Source organism: Petromyzon marinus, unplaced genomic scaffold (genome assembly GCF_048934315.1).
Source record: "Petromyzon marinus isolate PM22_M1 ecotype Great Lakes invasive population unplaced genomic scaffold, UKy_Petmar_22M1.pri1.0 PM_Scaffold_489, whole genome shotgun sequence".
Taxonomy (NCBI): domain Eukaryota; kingdom Metazoa; phylum Chordata; class Hyperoartia; order Petromyzontiformes; family Petromyzontidae; genus Petromyzon; species Petromyzon marinus.
In genome coordinates this window covers 18,242-35,000 of record NW_027423489.1, presented here as the reverse complement: position 1 = coordinate 35,000, position 16,759 = coordinate 18,242, and the positions used below count along the sequence as shown (strand labels likewise).

The window sequence follows — 16,759 nt, the reverse complement described above, 5'->3', positions numbered from 1 at the left end:
TACACCAACACCACTACTACCACCACTAATACTACTACGACTACTACTACCACTACTACACCAACACCATCACTACTACACCAACACCACCACCACTAATACTAATATCACTACTACTACTACCACTACTACACCAACACCACCATCACTACTACTTCCACCACCACCACCACTAATACTACCATCACTACTACTACTACCACTACTACACCAACACCACCACCATCACTACTACACCAACACCACCACCACTAATACTACCATCACTACCACTACTACTACCACTACTACACCAACACCACCACCATCACTACTACACCAACACCACCACCATCACTACTACACCAACACCACCACTAATACTACCATCACTACCACTACTACTACCACTACTACACCAACACCACCACCATCACTACTACCCAACACCACCACCATCACTACTACACCAACACCACTACTACCACCACTAATACTACTACCACTACTACTACCACTACTACACCAACACCACCACCATCACTAATACTACCACCACCACCACTAATACTACCATCACTACCACTACTACTACCACTACTACACCAACACCACCACCATCACTAATACTACCATCACTACCACTACTACTACCACTACTACCATCATCATCACCACTACCACCACCACTTACACCACCATCACTACCACCACTACTACCACTACAACTACTACCACCACTACTACCACCACCACTACTACACCAACACCACTACCACTACGACTAATACTACTACTACACCACCACTACTACTACCATCACTACCACTACTACTACTACCACTACCATCACTACTACCATCATCACCACTACTACACCACCACTACCATCATCATCATCACCATCATCATCATCACCACTACTACACCACCACTACTACTACCATCACTACCACTACTACTACTACCACTACCATCACTACTACCATCATCACCACTACTACACCACCACTACCATCATCATCATCATCATCACCATCATCATCACCACTACTACACCACCACTACTACCATCACTACCACTACTACCACTACTACTACTACCATCACTACCAATACTACTACTACTACCACTACTACCATCACTACTACTACTACTACCATCACTACTACTACCACTACTACTACCACTACTACTACTACCATCACTACTACTACCACTACCATCACTACTACTACCACTACTACTACCACTACTACTACCATCACTACTACTACCATCACTACTACTACCACTACTACTACCACCACTACTACTACTACCACTACTACTACTACCACCACTACCATCATCATCACCACTACGACCACTACCATCACTACTACTACCATCACTACTACCATCATCATCACCACTACTACCAACACCATCACTACTACTACTACCACTACCATCACTACTACTACCATCATCATCACCACTACTACACCATCACAACTACCACTACTACCACTACTACCATCACTACCACTACTACCATCATCACCACTACTACACTACCATCATCATCACCACTACTACACCACTACTACTACCACTACTACTACCATCATCACCACCACTACTACTACTACCACTACCATCATCATCATCACCACTACCACTACTACCACTACTACTACTACCACTACTACCACTACTACAACTACTACCACCACTACCACCACTACCATCACTACTACTACCACCACTTACACCACCACCACCATCATCACCACCACCACTTACACCACCATCACTACTACCACGACTACTACCACCACTACCACCACTACTACCACGACTACTACCACCACTACCACCACCATCACTACTACCACCACTACCATCATCATCACCACTACTACACCAACACCACTACCACCACTACCATCACTACCACTACTACTACCACCACTACCATCACCACCACCACTACACCACTACTACCATCATCATCACCACTACTACACCACCACTCCCATCATCGCTACACCACTACTACCATCACTACTACCACCATCATCACCACCACCACTACCACTACTACTACCACCACTACTACTACAACTACTACCACCACTACCACCACTACTACTACTACCACTACCACCACTACACCACCACTACACCACTACTACCATCACTACTACTACAACTACTACCACTACTACCATCACTACTACTACTACCACCACTACTACTACTACCACTACTACTACCACTACTACCATCACCACTACGACATCACCACTACCACTACCATCACCACCACCACCATCATCACCACCGCCACCACTACCACCACTACCACCACTACCACCACTACTACACCACCATCACTATTACCACTACTACCACTACCACCACTACTACACCACCACTACCATCATCATCACCACTACTACACCACTACCACCACTACTACTACTACACCACCACTACCACCACTACCACCACCATCATCACCACTACCATCACCACTACTACACCACCATCACCACCACTACTACATCACCATCACCACCATCACCACCACTACTACACCATCATCACCATCACCACCATCATCACCATCACCACCACCACCACCATCATCACCACTACCACCACTACCATCATCACCATCACTACCACCACCATCACCACCACCATCACCACTACCATCACCATCACCACCACCATCACCATCATCACCATCACCACCACCATCACCACCACCATCACCATCATCACCACCACCACCACCATCACCATCATCACCACCACCACCATCACCACGACCATCTCCACCAACCACCATCACCACCACCACAATCTCTCCACCACCACCATCACCACCATCACCACTACACCACCACCAGCACCGCCATCTCCCCCACCACCACCATCACCACGACCATCTCCACCAACCATCACCACCACCACCACCACCACTACACCACCACCAACACCGCCATCTCCCCCACCACCACCACCATCTCCACCAACCATCACCATCACCACCACCACCACCAACCACCACCACCACAATCTCACCACCATCACCACCCCCACCACCACCACCACCCACCACCACCACCATCACCACCACCACCAACCACCACCACCACAATCTCACCACCATCACCACCCCCACCACCACCACCATCTCCACCAACCATCACCATCACCACCACCAACCACCATCACCACCACCACCACCCACCACCACAATCTCACCACCACCAACCACCATCACCACCACCAACCACCACCACCACAATCTCACCACCACCAACCACCATCACCACCACCAACCACCACCACCACAATCTCACCACCACCAACCACCATCACCACCACCAACCACCACCACCACAATCTCACCACCACCACCACCGCCACCACCATCACCACCACCAACCATCTCCACCAACCACCACCAACCACCACCAACCACCACCACCACAATCTCACCACCACCACCACTACACCACCCCCCCCCTTCCACCCAGAATACTTCACCGCCACGGAGATGCCTTCCGTGGCCACGTTGGCCCTCATGAGGCTCAACGGGATCGGCTTCAGCGGTGAGGCGTGTGCCGGCGAGCGGAAGGCCGCGGCCCTGTCCGCGACACGGCTGGAGCGCCGGGCCCGCCGCCTTGCCGGGAGGCCGCTGGACCTGGGCAGCGCCCGGGACCTGGCCAAGGTGAGGCTTGGTGGGGCCGACAAGGCCGGGAGGCCTCCACGCGGGGAGGAGGAGCCGGTGAGGGCTGATCCTGCGCCCAACTTGGGGGCAGATCATTCCTTCACCTTGTTCAGGTGAAGGAATGATCTCGGGGGGCCTCTCGTGGAATGTGACTGACGGCGTTTCGGCCACAGCACAAGTAGCCTTATTCAGGTGAAGCAATGATCTCGGGGGCCTCTCGTGGAATGTGACTGACGGCGTTTCGGCCACAGCGCAAGTGGCCTTGTTCAGGTGAAGGAATGATCTCAGGGTCACGTGGAATCTCTCGCCCTAGAGGCGGTTACATTTCGATTGGAAGCTTCTGTCACCGCAGGAGATTGATCTTCTTGGTTTCTCTCGGTGAAGTCATCTCGTGGAGTGACAATAACGACGTTTCGACCACAGCACAAGTAGCCTTATTCAGGTGAAGGAATGATCTCAGGGTCACGTGGAATCTCTCCCCGTGGAGGAGGTTACATTTCGATTTAAATCTTTCATTGCCGCAGGAGATTGATCTTCTTGGTCCTCTCGGTGAAGTCATCTCGTGGAGTGACAATAACGACGTTTCGGCCACAGCGCAAGTAGCCTTATTCAGGTGAAGCAATGATCTCAGGGTCATGTGGAATCTCTCGCCCTAGAGGAGGCTAAATTTCGATTGGAAGCTTCCGTCGCCGCAGGAGATTGATCTTCTTGGTCTCTCTCGGTGAAGTCATCGCGTGGAGTGGCAATAACGGCGTTTCGGCCACAGAACAAGTAGCCTTCTGCAGGTGAAGCAATGATCTCAGGGTCACGTGGAATCTCTCGCCCTAGAGGCGGCTAAATTTCGATTGGAAGCTATCGTCACCGCAGGAGATTGATCTTCTTGGTTTCTCTCGGTGAAGTCATCGCGTGGAATATAACTGACGACGTTTCGGCCACAGAACAAGTAGCCTTCTTCAGGTGAAGGAATGATCTCAAGGTCACGTGGAATCTCTCCCCGTAGAGGCGGCTAAATTTCGATTGGAAGCTTCCGTCACCGCAGAAGATTGATCTTCTTGGTTTCTCTCGGTGAAGTCACCTCGTGGAGTGGCACTAACGGCGTTTCGGCCACAGAACAAGTAGCCTTATTCAGGTGAAGCAATGATCTCAGGGTCACGTGGAATCTCTCCCCGTGGAGGAGGTTACATTTCGATTTAAATCTTTCATTGCCGCAGGAGATTGATCTTCTTGGTCCTCTCGGTGAAGTCATCTCGTGGAGTGACAATAACGACGTTTCGGCCACAGAACAAGTAGCCTTCTTCAGGTAGAGCAATGATCTCAGGGTCACGTGGAATCTCTCGCCCTAGAGGCGGCTAAATTTCGATTGGAAGCTTCCGTCACTGCAGGAGATTAATCTTCTTGGTTTCTCTCGGTGAAGTCATCTCGTGGAGTGGCACTAACGGCGTTTCGGCCACAGAACAAGTAGCCTTATTCAGGTGAAGCAATGATCTCAGGGTCACGTGGAATCTCTCCCCGTAGAGACGGTTACATTTCTATTAGAAGCTATCGTCACCGCAGGAGATTAATCTTCTTGGTCCTCTCGGTGAAGTCATCTCGTGGAGTGGCACTAACGACGTTTCGGCCACAGAACAAGTAGCCTTCTTCAGGTGAAGGAATGATCTCAGGGTCACGTGGAATCTCTCGCCCTAGAGGCGGTTACATTTCGATTGGAAGCTTCCGTCACCGCAGGAGATTGATCTTCTTGGTTTCTCTCGGTGAAGTCATCTCGTGGAGTGACAATAACGACGTTTCTGCCACAGCACAAGTGGCCTTATTCAGGTGAAGGAATGATCTCAGGGTCACGTGGAATCTCTCCCCGTGGAGGCGACTAAATTTCGATTGGAAGCTATCGTCACCGCAGGAGATTAATCTTCTTGGTTTCTCTCGGTGAAGTCACCGCGTGGAATATAAATGACGACGTTTCGGCCACAGAACAAGTGGCCTTATTCAGGTGAAGCAATGATCTCAGGGTCACGTGGAATCTCTCCCCGTGGAGGTGACTAAATTTCGATTGGAAGCTATCGTCACCGCAGGAGATTAATCTTCTTGGTTTCTCTCGGTGAAGTCACCGCGTGGAATATAAATGACGACGTTTCGGCCACAGAACAAGTGGCCTTATTCAGGTGAAGCAATGATCTCAGGGTCACGTGGAATCTCTCCCCGTAGAGGCGGCTACATTTCGATTGGAAGCTTCCGTCACCGCAGGAGATTGATCTTCTTGGTTTCTCTCGGTGAAGTCACCACGTGGAATATAACTGACGACGTTTCGGCCACAGCACAAGTAGCCTTATTCAGGTGAAGGAATGATCTCAGGGTCACGTGGAATCTCTCCCCGTGGAGGCGACTAAATTTCGATTAGAAGCTTTCGTCGCCGCAGGAGATTGATCTTCTTGGTTTCTCTCGGTGAAGTCACCGCGTGGAGTGGCAATAACGACGTTTCGGCCACAGAACAAGTAGCCTTATTCAGGTGAAGCAATGATCTCAGGGTTATGTGGAATCTCTCACCCTAGAGGCGGCTAAATTTCGATGGGAAGCTATCGTCACCGCAGAAGGATTAATCTTCTTGGTTTCTCTCGGTGAAGTCATCTCGTGGAGTGGCACTAACGGCGTTTCGACCACAGCACAAGTAGCCTTATTCAGGTGAAGGAATGATCTCAGGGTCACGTGGAATCTCTCGCCCTAGAGGCGGCTAAATTTCGATTAGAAGCTTTCGTCGCCGCAGGAGATTGATCTTCTTGGTTTCTCTCGGTGAAGTCACCTCGTGGAGTGGCAATAACGACGTTTCGGCCACAGAACAAGTAGCCTTATTCAGGTGAAGCAATGATCTCAGGGTCACGTGGAATCTTTCGCCCTAGAGGCGGTTACATTTCGATTCGAAGCTTTCGCCACCGCAGGAGATTGATCTTCTTGGTTCCTCTCGGTGAAGTCATCTCGTGGAGTGACAATAACGGCGTTTCGGCCTCAGCACAAGTAGCCTTATTCAGGTGAAGGAATGATCTCAGGGTCACGTGGAATCTCTCCCCGTGGAGGCGGTTACATTTCGATTGGAAGCTTCCGTCACCGCAGGAGATTAATATTCTTGGTTTCTCTCGGTGAAGTCATCTCGTGGAGTGGCACTAACGGCGTTTCGGCCACAGCACAAGTAGCCTTATTCAGGTGAAGGAATGATCTCAGGGTCACGTGGAATCTCTCGCCCTAGAGGCGGCTAAATTTCGATTGGAAGCTTTCGTCGCCGCAGGAGATTGATCTTCTTGGTTTCTCTCGGTGAAGTCATCTCGTGGAGTGGCACTAACGGCGTTTCGGCCACAGAACAAGTAGCCTTATTCAGGTGAAGCAATGATCTCAAGGTCACGTGGAATCTCTCCCCGTGGAGGAGGTTACATTTCAATTTAAATCTTTCATTGCCGCAGGAGATTGATCTTCTTGGTCTCTCTCGGTGAAGTTATCTCGTGGAGTGGCACTAACGGCGTTTCGACCACAGCACAAGTAGCCTTATTCAGGTGAAGCAATGATCTCAGGATCACGTGGAATCTCTCCCCGTGGAGGAGGTTACATTTCGATTTAAATCTTTCATTGCCGCAGGAGATTGATCTTCTTGGTCCTCTCGGTGAAGTCATCTCGTGGAGTGGCACTAACGGCGTTTCGGCCACAGAACAAGTGGCCTTATTCAGGTGAAGCAATGATCTCAGGGTCACGTGGAATCTCTCCCCCTAGAGGAGGCTAAATTTCGATTGGAAGCTTCCGTCACCGCAGGAGATTAATCTTCTTGGTTTCTCTCGGTGAAGTCATCTCGTGGAGTGACAATAACGACGTTTCGGCCACAGAACAAGTAGCCTTCTTCAGGTGAAGCAATGATCTCAAGGTCACGTGGAATCTCTCCCCCTAGAGGCGGTTACATTTCGATTAGAAGCTATCGTCACCGCAGGAGATTGATCTTCTTGGTCCTCTCGGTGAAGTCATCTCGTGGAGTGGCACTAACGGCGTTTCGGCCACAGCGCAAGTAGCCTTATTCAGGTGAAGCAATGATCTCAGGGTCACGTGGAATCTCTCGCCCTAGAGGCGGCTAAATTTCGATTGGAAGCTATCGTCACCGCAGGAGATTGATCTTCTTGGTTCCTCTCGGTGAAGTCACCGCGTGGAGTGGCAATGACGACGTTTCGGCCACAGAACAAGTAGCCTTCTTCAGGTGAAGGAATGATCTCAGGGTCACGTGGAATCTCTCCCCGTAGAGGCAGCTACATTTCGATTGGAAGCTTCAGTCACCGCAGGAGATTGATCTTCTTGGTCTCTCTCGGTGAAGTCATCTCGTGGAGTGGCACTAATGGCGTTTCGACCACAGCACAAGTAGCCTTATTCAGGTGAAGGAATGATCTCAGGGTCACGTGGAATCTCTCGCCCTAGAGGCGGCTAAATTTCGATTAGAAGCTTTCGTCGCCGCAGGAGATTGATCTTCTTGGTTTCTCTCGGTGAAGTCACCTCGTGGAGTGGCAATAACGACGTTTCGGCCACAGAACAAGTAGCCTTATTCAGGTGAAGCAATGATCTCAGGGTCACGTGGAATCTTTCGCCCTAGAGGCGGTTACATTTCGATTCGAAGCTTTCGCCACCGCAGGAGATTGATCTTCTTGGTTCCTCTCGGTGAAGTCATCTCGTGGAGTGACAATAACGGCGTTTCGGCCTCAGCACAAGTAGCCTTATTCAGGTGAAGGAATGATCTCAGGGTCACGTGGAATCTCTCCCCGTGGAGGCGGTTACATTTCGATTGGAAGCTTCCGTCACCGCAGGAGATTAATATTCTTGGTTTCTCTCGGTGAAGTCATCTCGTGGAGTGGCACTAACGGCGTTTCGGCCACAGAGCAAGTAGCCTTATTCAGGTGAAGCAATGATCTCAGGGTCACGTGGAATCTCTCGCCCTAGAGGCGGTTACATTTCGATTCGAAGCTTTCGCCGCCGCAGGAGATTGATCTTCTTGGTTTCTCTCGGTGAAGTCATCTCGTGGAGTGGCACTAACGGCGTTTCGGCCACAGCACAAGTAGCCTTATTCAGGTGAAGGAATGATCTCAGGGTCACGTGGAATCTCTCGCCCTAGAGGCGGCTAAATTTCGATTGGAAGCTTTCGTCGCCGCAGGAGATTGATCTTCTTGGTTTCTCTCGGTGAAGTCATCTCGTGGAGTGGCACTAACGGCGTTTCGGCCACAGAACAAGTAGCCTTATTCAGGTGAAGCAATGATCTCAGGGTTACGTGGAATCTCTCCCTGTAGAGACGGTTACATTTCGATTAGAAGCTTCCGTCACCGCAGGAGATTGATCTTCTTGGTCCTCTCGGTGAAGTCATCTCGTGGAGTGGCAATGACGGCGTTTCGGCCACAGAACAAGTAGCCTTCTTCAGGTGAATCAATGATCTCAGGGTCACGTGGAATCTCTCCCCGTGGAGGAGGTTACATTTCGATTTAAATCTTTCGTCACCGCAGGAGATTGATCTTCTTGGTTCCTCTCGGTGAAGTCATCTCGTGGAGTGACAATAACGACGTTTCGGCCACAGCACAAGTGGCCTTATTCAGGTGAAGGAATGATCTCAGGGTCACGTGGAATCTCTCGCCCTAGAGGAGGCTAAATTTCGATTAGAAGCTTTCGTCACCGCAGGAGATTGATCTTCTTGGTCTCTCTCGGTGAAGTCATCTCGTGGAGTGACAATAACGACGTTTCTGCCACAGAACAAGTGGCCTTCTTCAGGTGAAGGAATGATCTCAGGGTCACGTGGAATCTCTCCCCGTAGAGGTGGTTACATTTCGATTAGAAGCTATCGTCACCGCAGGAGATTAATCTTCTTGGTTTCTCTCGGTGAAGTCACCGCGTGGAGTGGCAATAACGACGTTTCTGCCACAGCAGAAGTAGCCTTATTCAGGTGAAGGAATGATCTCAGGGTCACGTGGAATCTCTCCCCGTAGAGGCGGCTAAATTTCGATTGGAAGCTTCCGTCACCGCAGGAGATTAATCTTCTTGGTTCCTCTCGGTGAAGTCACCGCGTGGAATATAAATGACGACGTTTCGGCCACAGAACAAGTAGCCTTCTTCAGGTGAAGGAATGATCTCAGGGTCACGTGGAATCTCTCCCCGTGGAGGCGGCTACATTTCGATTTCACCCCCCTAAGATGTTTGATGCGAAGTTTGGCTGGAGGGGTGGGTTGGGGTTGGGTCCCAGGGAGAGTTAGCAGCACCACCTCACTGCCTCTCTCACATCCAGAGCAACAACAACAACAAACACTCACCCTCACCACTCACTCACCCTCACCACTCACATCCAGAGCAACAACAACAACAACACTCACTCACCCTCACCACTCACTCACCCTCACCACTCACATCCAGAACAACAACACTCACCACTCACCACTCACATCCAGAACAACACTCACTCACCCTCACCCTCACCACTCACATCCAGAACAACACTCACTCACCACTCACCACTCACATCCAGAACAACACTCACTCACCACTCACCACTCACATCCAGAACAACACTCACTCACCACTCACCACTCACATCCAGAACAACACTCACCCTCACCACTCACATCCAGAACAACACTCACTCACCACTCACCACTCACATCCAGAACAACACTCACTCACCACTCACCACTCACATCCAGAACAACACTCACTCACCACTCACCACTCACATCCAGAACAACACTCACTCACCCTCACCACTCACATCCAGAACAACACTCACTCACCACTCACTCACCACTCACATCCAGAACAACACTCACTCACCACTCACCACTCACATCCAGAACAACACTCACCCTCACCCTCACCACTCACATCCAGAACAACACTCACTCACCCTCACCACTCACATCCAGAACAACACTCACTCACCACTCACCACTCACATCCAGAACAACACTCACTCACCCTCACCACTCACATCCAGAACAACACTCACTCACCCTCACCACTCACATCCAGAACAACACTCACTCACCACTCACCACTCACATCCAGAACAACACTCACTCACCACTCACCACTCACATCCAGAACAACACTCACCACTCACTCACCACTCACATCCAGAACAACACTCACTCACTCACCCTCACCACTCACATCCAGAACAACACTCACTCACCCTCACCACTCACATCCAGAACAACACTCACTCACCACTCACCCTCACCACTCATATCCAGAACAACACTCACTCACCCTCACCACTCACATCCAGAACAACACTCACTCACCCTCACCACTCACAACCAGAACAACACTCACTCACCACTCACCACTCACATCCAGAACAACACTCACTCACCCTCACCACTCACATCCAGAACAACACTCACTCACCCTCACCACTCACATCCAGAACAACACTCACTCACCACTCACCACTCACCACTCACATCCAGAACAACACTCACTCACCACTCACCACTCACATCCAGCACAACACTCACTCACCCTCACCACTCACATCCAGAACAACACCACTCACCACTCACCACTCACATCCAGAACAACACTCACTCACCCTCACCACTCACCACTCACATCCAGAACAACACTCACTCACCCTCACCACTCACATCCAGCACAACACTCACTCACCCTCACCACTCACATCCAGAACAACACTCACTCACCACTCACCACTCACATCCAGCACAACACTCACTCACCCTCACCACTCACATCCAGAACAACACTCACTCACCCTCACCACTCACATCCAGAACAACACTCACTCACCCTCACCACTCACATCTAGAACAACACTCACTCACCCTCACCACTCACATCTAGAACAACACTCACTCACCACTCACCACTCACATCCAGAACAACACTCACTCACCCTCACCACTCACATCCAGAACAACACTCACTCACCACTCACCACTCACATCCAGAACAACACTCACTCACCCTCACCACTCACATCCAGAACAACACTCACTCACCCTCACCACTCACATCTAGAACAACACTCACCACTCACCACTCACATCCAGAACAACACTCACTCACCCTCACCACTCACATCCAGAACAACACCACTCACTAACACTCACCACTCACCACTCACATCCAGAACAACACTCACTCACCACTCACCACTCACATCCAGAACAACACTCACCCTCACCACTCACATCCAGAACAACACTCACTCACCCTCACCACTCACATCCAGAACAACACTCACTCACCCTCACCACTCACATCCAGAACAACACTCACCCTCACCACTCACATCTAGAACAACACTCACTCACCACTCACCACTCACATCCAGAACAACACTCACTCACCACTCACCACTCACATCCAGAACAACACTCACTCACCACTCACCACTCACATCCAGAACAACACTCACTCACTCACCACTCACATCCAGAACAACACTCACTCACCACTCACCACTCACATCCAGAACAACACTCACTCACCCTCACCACTCACATCCAGAACAACACTCACTCACCCTCACCACTCACATCCAGAACAACACTCACTCACCACTCACCACTCACATCCAGAACAACACTCACTCACCCTCACCACTCACATCCAGAACAACACTCACTCACCCTCACCACTCACATCCAGAACAACACTCACTCACCCTCACCACTCACATCCAGAACAACACTCACTCACCACTCACCACTCACATCTAGAACAACACTCACCCTCACCACTCACATCCAGAACAACACTCACTCACCACTCACCACTCACATCCAGAACAACACTCACTCACCACTCACCACTCACATCCAGAACAACACTCACTCACCCTCACCACTCACATCCAGAACAACACTCACTCACCCTCACCACTCACATCCAGAACAACACTCACTCACCACTCACCACTCACATCCAGAACAACACTCACTCACCCTCACCACTCACATCCAGAACAACACTCACTCACCCTCACCACTCACATCCAGAACAACACTCACTCACCACTCACCACTCACATCCAGAACACCACTCACTCACCACTCACCACTCACATCCAGAACAACACTCACTCACCACTCACCACTCACATCCAGAACAACACTCACTCACCCTCACCACTCACATCCAGAACAACACTCACTCACCACTCACCACTCACATCCAGAACAACACTCACTCACCACTCACCACTCACATCCAGAACAACACTCACTCACCACTCACCACTCACATCCAGAACAACACTCACTCACCCTCACCACTCACATCCAGAACAACACTCACTCACCACTCACCACTCACATCCAGAACAACACTCACTCACCCTCACCACTCACATCCAGAACAACACTCACTCACCACTCACCACTCACATCCAGAACAACACTCACTCACCCTCACCACTCACATCCAGAACAACACTCACTCACCCTCACCACTCACATCCAGAACAACACCACTCACCCTCACCACTCACATCCAGAACAACACTCACTCACCCTCACCACTCACATCCAGAACAACACTCACTCACCACTCACCACTCACATCCAGAACAACACTCACTCACCCTCACCACTCACATCCAGAACAACACTCACTCACCACTCACCACTCACATCCAGAACAACACTCACTCACCCTCACCACTCACATCCAGAACAACACTCACTCACCCTCACCACTCACATCCAGAACAACACTCACTCACCCTCACCACTCACATCCAGAACAACACTCACCACTCACCCTCACCACTCACATCCAGAACAACACTCACTCACCCTCACCACTCACATCCAGAACAACACTCACTCACCACTCACATCCAGAACAACACTCACTCACCCTCACCACTCACATCCAGAACAACACTCACTCACCACTCACCACTCACATCCAGAACAACACTCACCACTCACCCTCACCACTCACATCCAGAACAACACTCACTCACCACTCACCACTCACATCCAGAACAACACTCACTCACCACTCACCACTCACATCCAGAACAACACTCACTCACCACTCACCACTCACATCCAGAACAACACTCACTCACCACTCACCACTCACATCCAGAACAACACTCACCCTCACCACTCACATCTAGAACAACACTCACCACTCACCACTCACATCCAGAACAACACTCACTCACACTCACCACTCACATCCAGAACAACACTCACTCACCACTCACCACTCACATCCAGAACAACACTCACTCACCCTCAACACTCACATCCAGAACAACACTCACTCACCCTCACCACTCACATCCAGAACAACACTCACTCACCCTCACCACTCACATCGAGAACAACACTCACTCACCCTCACCACTCACATCCAGAACAACACTCACTCACCCTCACCACTCACATCCAGAACAACACTCACTCACCCTCACCACTCACATCCAGAACAACACTCACTCACCCTCACCACTCACATCCAGAACAACACTCACTCACCACTCACCACTCACATCCAGAACAACACTCACTCACCACTCACCACTCACATCCAGAACAACACTCACTCACCACTCACCACTCACATCCAGAGCAACAACAACAACAACAACACTCACCCTCACCACTCACATCCAGAACAACACTCACTCACCCTCACCACTCACATCCAGAACAACACTCACTCACCCTCACCACTCACATCCAGAACAACACTCACCCTCACCACTCACCACTCACATCCAGAACAACACTCACTCACCCTCACCACTCACATCCAGAACAACACTCACTCACCACTCACCACTCACATCCAGAACAACACTCACTCACCCTCACCACTCACATCCAGAACAACACTCACTCACCCTCACCACTCACATCCAGAACAACACTCACTCACCACTCACCACTCACATCCAGAACAACACTCACTCACCACTCACCACTCACATCCAGAACAACACTCACTCACCCTCACCACTCACATCCAGAACAACACTCACTCACCCTCACCACTCACATCCAGAACAACACTCACTCACCACTCACCACTCACATCCAGAACAACACTCACTCACCACTCACCACTCACATCCAGAACAACACTCACTCACCACTCACCACTCACATCCAGAACAACACTCACTCACCCTCACCACTCACATCCAGAACAACACTCACTCACCCTCACCACTCACATCCAGAACAACACTCACCACTCACCACTCACATCCAGAACAACACTCACTCACCACTCACCACTCACATCCAGAACAACACTCACTCACCACTCACCACTCACATCCAGAACAACACTCACTCACCCTCACCCTCACCACTCACATCCAGAACAACACTCACTCACCCTCACCACTCACATCCAGAACAACACTCACTCACCACTCACCACTCACATCCAGAACAACACTCACTCACCCTCACCACTCACTCACCCTCACCACTCACATCCAGAACAACACTCACCACTCACCACTCACATCCAGAACAACACTCACTCACCACTCACTCACCCTCACCCTCACCACTCACATCCAGAACACCACTCACTCACCCTCACCACTCACATCCAGAACAACACTCACCACTCACTCACCACTCACCACTCACATCTAGAACAACACTCACTCACCCTCACCACTCACATCCAGAACAACACTCACTCACCCTCACCACTCACATCCAGAACAACACTCACTCACCCTCACCACTCACATCCAGAACAACACTCACCACTCACTCACCCTCACCACTCACATCCAGAACAACACCACTCACTCACCCTCACCACTCACATCCAGAACAACACTCACTCACCCTCACCACTCACATCCAGAACAACACTCACTCACCACTCACCACTCACATCCAGAACAACACTCACTCACCCTCACCACTCACATCCAGAACAACACTCACTCACCCTCACCACTCACATCCAGAACAACACTCACTCACCCTCACCACTCACATCCAGAACAACACTCACTCACCACTCACCACTCACATCCAGAACAACACTCACTCACCCTCACCACTCACATCCAGAACAACACTCACTCACCCTCACCACTCACATCCAGAACAACACTCACTCACCCTCACCACTCACATCCAGAACAACACTCACTCACCCTCACCACTCACAACCAGAACAACACTCACTCACCCTCACCACTCACATCCAGATCAACACTCACTCACCCTCACCACTCACATCCAGAACAACACTCACTCACCACTCACCACTCACATCCAGAACAACACTCACTCACCCTCACCACTCACATCCAGAACAACACTCACCCTCACCACTCACATCCAGAACAACACTCACTCACTCACCACTCACATCCAGAACAACACTCACTCACTCACCACTCACATCCAGAACAACACTCACTCACCCTCACCACTCACATCCAGAACAACACTCACTCACCCTCACCACTCACATCCAGAACAACACTCACTCACCACTCACCACTCACATCCAGAACAACACTCACTCACCACTCACCACTCACATCCAGAACAACACTCACTCACCCTCACCACTCACATCCAGAACAACACTCACTCACCACTCACCACTCACTCACCCTCACCACTCACATCCAGAACAACACTCACTCACCCTCACCACTCACATCCAGAACAACACTCACTCACCACTCACCACTCACATCCAGAACAACACCACTCACTCACCCTCACCACTCACATCCAGAACAACACTCACCACTCACTCACCACTCACATCCAGAACAACACTCACTCACCCTCACCACTCACATCCAGAACAACACTCACTCACCCTCACCACTCACATCCAGAACAACACTCACTCACCCTCACCACTCACATCCAGAACAACACTCACTCACCCTCACCACTCACATCCACAACAACACTCACTCACCCTCACCACTCACATCCAGAACAACACTCACTCACCACTCACCACTCACATCCAGAACAACACTCACTCACCCTCACCACTCACATCCAGAACAACAC

General features: G+C 50.6%; 1 protein-coding gene across 1 annotated transcript in view; it reads left to right on the top strand.

The window, feature by feature from the left end:
* Window positions 1-16,759, top strand: part of LOC142923406 (uncharacterized) — a 62,760-nt gene that overhangs the window by 29,079 nt on the left and 16,922 nt on the right. The window contains exon 9 of the mRNA XM_076064495.1: window positions 3,517-3,710. Coding sequence (XP_075920610.1) covers window positions 3,517-3,710 — 194 coding nt within the window. The remainder of the gene's footprint in view (window positions 1-3,516; window positions 3,711-16,759) is intronic.